This window comes from Mizuhopecten yessoensis, unplaced genomic scaffold, assembly GCF_002113885.1.
Source record: "Mizuhopecten yessoensis strain PY_sf001 unplaced genomic scaffold, ASM211388v2 scaffold3229, whole genome shotgun sequence".
Lineage (NCBI taxonomy): Eukaryota > Metazoa > Mollusca > Bivalvia > Pectinida > Pectinidae > Mizuhopecten > Mizuhopecten yessoensis.
Window position 1 is genome coordinate 3198375 of NW_018404940.1, and position 8338 is coordinate 3206712.

Consider the following 8338-nt stretch of genomic DNA (forward strand, 5'->3'; position numbering starts at 1 on the left):
GTATTTTGCTGCACCATCTTTTCAAATCAGATCCTGATTTACTTTACGCCACCTTACATGTAGAGTTTATAGTAAAGAGGGATTATTTTTAATTACAGTGACCGTACCATGTTGCTGCATCATGTTTTCTTTGTTCTGCTCTTTCCTTGCATAATGATAATTGTAGAGAGCGAGACAGTAGTCCAGCTTTCTTCATTTAGCTGGCAGGAGAGCATCAAATGCAGTAATTTGTGATTTAGATAGAAATTTGGACGATGATCAGATACTTAGTTCTCTGCCTTCTGATTCAATTTTCTTGACGTAGAAATGACTGGAAAGGTCCACAAAGCAGTTTTTGATGAGGGTAAATCACCAGGCCCCAGGGTTATGAAACAAAATTAAACTAAATTTTTTGCTTAGCCAATCATGTATGTCGCACTTTTCATGACGTTATTTGCCATTGGCTAGGTCAAAAGTTAAGAGAATGTTTGACTCAGGATATTTTAATGATCCTGGGGCCGTGTAATCTTCAGCCACGAAATCATAGGTCCACAACATAATGACAAGTTTGACATAAAGCAATTTTTTCTTTGAGTGGTATTACTGCTTTGTTTTGAGGAATGGTGACACCATATTTGTGTTGGAGGCAAAATCAATTCAGACGAATGTATGGGAGAGGACCGAAGGCATACAGAAAGGTGAAATGCTGTAGAAATTGAAATCCTCCAAAACAGACCCAGAGTAAATTCTTGAATATAATATCTGTAGCTCCAGCCAAAGGGAATTAATGACAAAAACTCGAGAGCCACACCTTCCTTGTCGTTAAGACACCATAGCAAGTTAAAGGAGGAGATTAAGATTTCATCAAGAGCAGAACCCAAAGGAAAACCCCAAGTTATGTACAATCTGATTTTGAAATCCAACCTGAATCGGAAATGCTACCTTACCTGCCGATTCTCACAGCTGCGAGTCACACGAACAAACAGATCGATCAGCTGATATGGAACTTCAAATGACAAAGCAGATGCAAGTGAACTTTGATATAAACAATGCATATATGAAACTACATTGTAGAACAAGAAAGAAAAGGCCAATGAATGTATAAAGATTAACAAAAACAAGTGCCCAAATTCACCATCATGTTGGCTTGTTACGTCTGGCCCGATAAGTCATAAAGTGTGGCAATTATCTCATCGGTTTTCTGAGCCAGGTTGACACTTCAGACAGTACAAACATAGCTACAGAAAATACCAACTCTGACGATGTAGTTCTTCTTTTCTAAGCTTTCTAACAAGAAGGAGCCAGCTTGAAGTGAGTTCATTGCATCTATTCTACTTACAAATGTTGGAATGTTGCAAGAGTGGATTGCATGGCAATTGCCTGCCAAACACGACGGAGAAGTGCTGCAATATGAAAGAGATCTTGATTGTCGACCGCAATGACAGACTGCGCCTTTAATCCACGCTGTGCGTGCCCACCTCAGTGAGACCGTTGAGATGGAATTGATGTCTACACTAGATAGTAAGACTGATATGTTTGGTGATACTTGTTCCTGGTGCCAATCTGATTAAAATACAGCTCAGGAACAACTGTCTATAGTGTAGAACGATAGTATAATGAGGAGCTGTATTTTATTCAGATTGTCCTGGTGCAGCAAGTTTGGCAACCAGTATATACAGAGGGCAGATCGCATACGCCTGCTTACATTGTACCCTTCAGTAGGAGACGATATTGAGCAGGTTGATAACAAACCTAGGTAAATATCAACTGAACATTTATGAAATACCTCATTGTTCCAAATTCAAAGAAACGTTTCTCTTGTTTCCTACACTGCCAAGGAATTTGTTTGATCGTTTTGGTCTTCTTTTACATCTAAAATTTCTTTTTGATAGTACACTCGGCTTAACTTTTATTTTTCATTTTCATTTCAAAATATTTTATTCTACATATCTTGGATACCAGAAGTATTGGGGCCTCTCCTTTCAAAAATGAAATACGTATACTTATTATTAAGTAATGGGTCAAAGCGCAAGAATAGGTCTTCTACATCAGCGTTCCTTGTCCGCGATGCTCTCAGCTTAATTGCTGCCTTCGGCTGTCTTTAGCCGAGGGGACTATTGGTTTTATTTAATAGCTATATTTTCAATTATAGCATATCAATTCTACCTTCTTGTAATATGATGTATATGTACATGTAACTGTTCTGTTTCACTGTGTCTTGAAAAAGGAGCGGATCGCTCCGAAAATTTGACAACCTAAACGTGTCCACACTGTTGGAATTACTTCTTTGCCCCATATGATTTAGTAATGATAGATTACTTAAAGATTATATATCTATATGATATTATTTATGTTATTGACTACTAATTACAACAATTATTTAATACAATACGAGAGTTGCCGCAAATCAGTCAATCAAACCATCCGTAAGTAGGTGCGTGGCGTGGTGCCAGTCAGTGAGGTTGAATATTTTGTAAATTATTCATTGGGTGGTCTTAGCGCCAGTGGTCTCCCAACTGTTATAACCTTCGTTGACGTCAGAAAGTCTAAGGAAACAAATGTTACATGATTCAAAGAAATTGATTATTTCGCGAATTAGAGAAAGAAAACAAAAACAAAATGTGAAACAATAAATGCATTATGACTCGATATATTTCGTTTTTATATGTGATGTTCAACTTGAACATCACGGAAATATGGAATTAATACAAGTGCACGTGTATTGGCGGTAGGCACAGGAACCTCAGAATATGTTAGAGCTATATTTGGACCTAAACTAATGGGTTCGGTTAGTATGCCAACCCCTATCACTGGGGATGGATTTAAAAAGAAAGTTGATATAACCCCCTAAACCGTGTCAAATACTCTGAAAACCTTAGTTTAGGGACAAATACAGCTGTAACAAACTATCAGGTCCTTGTGACGGTAGGTAGGTAACACGTGTCTAACTCAAAGTACGAAGGTGGCGATCGCGTGACCAGGCATGTTGTAAGTGTAGGATCGGCCGTCGTTATTCACCTGTATCGTTACGTCATGGGAACTGGAATCAGAATTCTGAATCAGCACGGCCACGGAGCCGTCGGGGTTCTGAAAGGCCACAGTGTTAGTGTTTTGACCGGTGGACGAGTCTATCCGGACCGCGCCAGGTTTGACGAACTTGCTGAGGTGACCGATAAGGTAGAATTCCACTTCCTTGGTGTATCCCCCGTGCGAATTAACAGTGAGTGCACCCCTGCATGTCTTGCAGCCTCCATTCGTCTGCACGTGTGGACCGTGATTTTCGTCTAGTGCAAGATTCCATAGTAAGACTGTCTTTGTCCATGCGCGAGGCTGTGCAATGAATAGCGTCGCTGTGTTCCACATCAAGTTGCCGCTGAAATCAGTAGCCCAGTCGCCGCCGGAACACTCGGTGAAGTACATGTCAACATTTGGGTGACTGTTATGTACCTGAAGAGGAGCGTTCTTGTCCCCAGCGTAGCAATGCCATGCTACTCCCGACACGTACTGGCTTGTCTCGTGATCATTCAAAATATTATTTGCATAATCGATATTGTCCCAGTTGTGGTCATAAATAAGGATCTTTGTCTTGATGTTATTTGACCGGAACATGGGGCCAAGGTGATGCTTCACAAACTCGCTTTCCTGTTGCCAGGACATTTCCATGGTAGGATACTGATTATTGCCGTTGAGCGGCTCGTTCTGAACTGTTACCGCTGTGATGTTAATTCCCTCGTTCTGGTATGACTGAATAAACTTCACGAAGTATTTAGCGTAAGCCTCATTGACGTTAGCATCCCACTTCAACTGACCTCCCTGAAGTCTGTTGGTATTTTTCATCCACGCCGGAGCGGTCCAGGGAGTTCCCACTATCTTCAGAGTGGGGTTGACCCGTAGTGCTTTCTTGATGACGGGGAGTATGAACTGTCTATCCTTTTGTATGCTGAAGTGGTCAAGATTGAAATCGTAGGGAGTGTCGGCGTACGTATACGGCGCCTCTGCCTGGATATCCGACGCTCCCATCGGCAATCGGATGTAGCTGATACCTGCATGGCAACAATATGCTCTGTTACATATATCTGTATGTGAGGCAATCCGAATTCCAGCATCTGCTTATACTGTTGTTAGAATTTCGATTATAAAACTAATCTCATTGAGAATACCGCCGAGACGAGGTTCCCTAGCCCGTCTCCAGATCGGGCATTCATACATTAACCATTCTTATTTATTGAAAAGGGAAGACCAGCTCCAATACATGTCACGAACCATTAACACTTGTTATGAGATTGTATTGACCTTCAGCCAACAAGAGAGAACTTTTATGATGATATAATTAATTAAGCTCATCGGTTTCGTCCCATATTAGGAACCTTGTGTGCTCTCATGTATGCCAACAGAGTTGATTAATATAAGTTAAACAAAATTTGCTGAATAATTATTGCAAAATAAATAAGGTAAGAATTTTACCGATCCCGGCGTAAGGGCTGAACAGTTCGTTGACTATTTCGTCGTATTCAGGACTGTTGTGGATGACATAAGCGGCCGAGCTCGTGAGTGCTGCACCAAATCCTTCCATGGTCTGGTACCGCTTGTTCCTGTCCACCGAGATGTGAACTCCACTTCCCCCTCCCGTGCGTCCGTATATGGTAGGAAGCTGACGTAACAGGATTGTGTGGTCCCCTGTCGTCAACCAGCCCCTCATGGACCCTGACAGACACGCCGTCCGCCCAACACACATCAACAGCACGAGAATTAGGTTTGCTGCGAAATGTAAAAATATATTTAAGGACGTGGATGAACGCAACAAACATACATGATTGTATCCACGCTGTACATGGAGCTGTTTCTACTTGCCGAAAATGATGGAAATCCAAGGAAATCCAGGGAAATCCAAATTGCTCTAAGTTATTGTTGAAACAGGAGAGGATGATGAATGTCAATACCCTTAATTATGGGAATTTTAAAAATCAGAGGAGTACTGATTAATTTCAAAATGACAATGAGTAAAGTGTGTATATTTGGGACCGTGCTGTCGAAGATACAGCTAACCCCTGGGACTAAGAAATCTACTAGCAGAGTACAACGACCTTGGTAGAAAAAGAAAAACATGCCAGAGAAAAAGTGTGAGATACTTGGGAAGCAGAGGGACGCACAGGGTGAATACTGGTGAGATGCTAGAGGACCAAGGTAAGGAGATACGACACAGTACCGATAATGTCTTCACGTCTATAAATACGTTTATCCAGCACTCGAATATGAGGATGGCCAAAAGGGAAACCTTTGCAGCAGCAAACTATCGATACCATGGGGGTAGTGGTCGACAGCAAGGATAAGAAGACCACACGCAGCAATAATTCAGCCAGTGAAGTGACCAAGGAACGATAGCAAGGTGAAAGGAATACTTCGAAAATAACACGCAGCAGTAATTCAGCAATATGAAGTGACCAAGGAACGATAGCAAGGAGAAGGAAGACTTCGAAAATAACACGCAGCAGTAATTCAGCAATATGAAGTGACCAAGGAACGATAGCAAGGAGAAGGAAGACTTCGAAAATCACACGCAGCAGTAATTCAGCAATATGAAGTGACCAACGGACTTCGAACTCTGGAGAAGCAATGCTGGCAGAGTATATACGACGAGAAATGGGGACGAGACCGACTGAGGGATTCCTAGAGGGAAACTTAATGAAAGAGGAAAGTGGAAATAATAATAAAGAAAGTCACGAAGAGAGATGTGGAAGAAAAGTGAAATTTTCATTACAAAAACCCTGCACATACTAACCGACCAGCAAAAGAAGTGAATAAAGTGTTGAAAATGACAAGCGCATCACGTCAACGACACGAACTACAGTGGTTTACTGTAAACGTATTCGAAAAAACATTTACATCAGCCATAGAAGGAGATATTTTAAATTAGGCAGCAAGCGTCTATTCAGCGTACAGTAGGAGGAAAAGGTCAGAGGGACAGACCAGGACTCGGCCATTTAGAACGATATCCCATTTCTACATATGGAGGGCAAGATAAACTATTTTCTGTATTTGCCATTAGGATGAGAACTTATATGACGACCCTTCTGGTATGTGGTACATCAGCAAAAATGGCTGGTATTTCTGGATTATCGGGAAGTGTTGAGCACAACAACAGTGTGATGTATGTATGCTGCTCATGGACGAGAAGATAAAAAGGGAGGCATAACATAGTCTTATAGAGGAGGTTTTGGACCAGTACCATGGTTTAGACACGATGAAAGGGTTCGAACGGAGCTACGTTGAAGGGATATGTCTGCATTTTGCGGTACAAGACTATGAGACTTTGCGCTAGAAGCTGCAGATGAGCATTTGTTTTGCTTTTCGTTAATGCGATGAATATAATTATCGAGGCAGGTAAAAGGGAGACAAAGAGCACACTATACAGAACAAATATCTGGTAGCCGTCACCAGACCCCCACCCGATATCTTGCTGCCATCTAGCCTGAGTTTCATCTGGCCTGACACCAGACCTACACCTGACATCTACATGTATCTGTCAAAATGTCTAAGTCTGGGGTCAGGGCCACATGAAAGTTGGGCTAGCAGTCGCCAAGCAGACGATAAATGGATGATCAATAGAGACAATCTTCCGGAGTCGGCATATTATCAAGTCCTTCACGAGGATTTTAGGGTCCGGCTATTTAAAATTTTAAGTACTTAATAAACTACATGTAATTGAGTCTTGTGATGAGGACGTTAAAATGTATCAAAAAAATGAAATTTAATATTTAATAAATCTTATATTATAAGCCAGACGGAGTGACGGTGGTAGTGAGATTGACATTCGTTCATCGTTATCAAATATATTAACTGCTTGGAGAGTGTGTTTGTACCTACGTATACCAACAGATTAGACAGACAGCAAGACAGACAGACACGAAGTATTAGCCTTTGTTTATGTATACAGATTTTATATACTGGTTGAAGTTACTTGGCGATGAAATTATAGCTCAATGTTGTATTTTGTGATTTTTATATAAAAATGAATAGCAATTCATTATTTCTCAACAGAAAGGGTTTGTCTTTTTAAATTCATTTATACGGAACGATCATGATTCCTTTTGGGGTACCCGAAAAAAATCTATGTGCACTTTTGAACATAAAGCGAAACTTCCCGCCCCAACTAATTGTAAATGAATAAATATGCATGGTTGGCATGGTCGTAACATTTATATGTAGGTCAAAAAGTTCAGTTGTCTTTTCCCTGCGTCTGAAATACGTGGAAACATTACCTGACTTTCGTTGCCTCATGTCTGTCTGATCAGTGTATAGCTGTAAAGACGATTTGAGTTTCACGACTACTTATCTTGTATGTTAGGTGAAGACAATGTGTGTGGGTGAGTATTATGCTGTAGTCTACATGTCTATCTTATCAGTTAACCGGACTGTTTAGGTCTAGGACACTTCCCTAGAACCGACCAATTATTATAGAATGGATCATATTGCCAAACAGGAAAAGGAAACGTGCATGTCGGTCAGTGGACTCATTTAGGNCCCCCGTCCCTCCCACTCCAACAGGGGAAAAGTGAATAATTATTGCATAATAATGTACTGTGTTTTATCACACGATGTACTGTGTTATCCAGTTGATATACCCATGTCATATGTGTTTTTTTTTGCTTATTAACCCATGCAATATGACCTATCAGCTCTGTGATTGGTTGTAAGTTTGTTTCAATTGTTTCAATTGTGATGTCACGGCTAGGACAAGTACATGACGTCACATACATTTACTTACGTACTGGAGTCTAAATGGCGGCCTTTCTTTTTATATTTCAAGGTTGCATGAAAATTGTTGTTTTACACGAATAAATGCAACAAATCTTGATTATGTGATAAAAAAGATCTTACACTCGTCTCGTCCACTGGAGCCAAAATGGCGGCTTTTTACGTTTCAAGGTTGCATGAAATTGTCGTTTTACACGAAAAATTGCAACAAATCTTGATTATGTGATAAAGAGGATCTTACACTCGTTTTCACTTCATATGAAATTTATGAAACTCGTCAAGAATTTTTCGTTTTAGCTCGCCAGAGGCTCGCTAAATTGAAAAATTCTTAGACTCGATCGTTTCATAAATCTCATGAAAACTCATGTGAGATCCTATGTATAAGATCTATCTGTCTCAGTATCATTTTAAAATGGGCTAATCCCACGAAGTAATTGCAAAATTGAGACTTCTGCAATATATAATTTATTTATATTTTATATCAGCAAACATAATTTCTGCAGACACGTTCTGTAAGCCACAGGGGCATGGATCGCTTTACCTGCTTTACAAAGTCTGGTGTCAGGGCCAGAGGAAACGCGACCAGATATCTACCTCTCAAAAT

General features: G+C 40.5%; 1 protein-coding gene across 1 annotated transcript; it reads right to left on the minus strand.

The window, feature by feature from the left end:
* Window positions 1–2602: 2602 nt before the first annotated feature.
* On the minus strand, window positions 2603–7326 carry LOC110447103 (endo-1,6-beta-D-glucanase neg1-like). The gene is made up of 3 exons (XM_021492555.1): window positions 7239–7326; window positions 4444–4737; window positions 2603–4022 (listed from the first exon to the last, which is right to left on the minus strand). The coding sequence occupies exons 1-3, from the start codon at window positions 7255–7257 to the stop codon at window positions 2929–2931; spliced, it is 1407 nt and encodes a 468-aa protein (XP_021348230.1). The 5' UTR covers window positions 7258–7326; the 3' UTR covers window positions 2603–2928.
* Window positions 7327–8338: the final 1012 nt, after the last annotated feature.

Bases quoted from the DNA above. Each gene is read 5' to 3' on its own strand.
- LOC110447103 (XM_021492555.1), bottom strand. The intron at 4,023-4,443 runs GTAAAATTCTTA...GTTGCCATGCAG, and splicing joins CAGCCCTTACGCCGGGATCG to GTATCAGCTACATCCGATTG.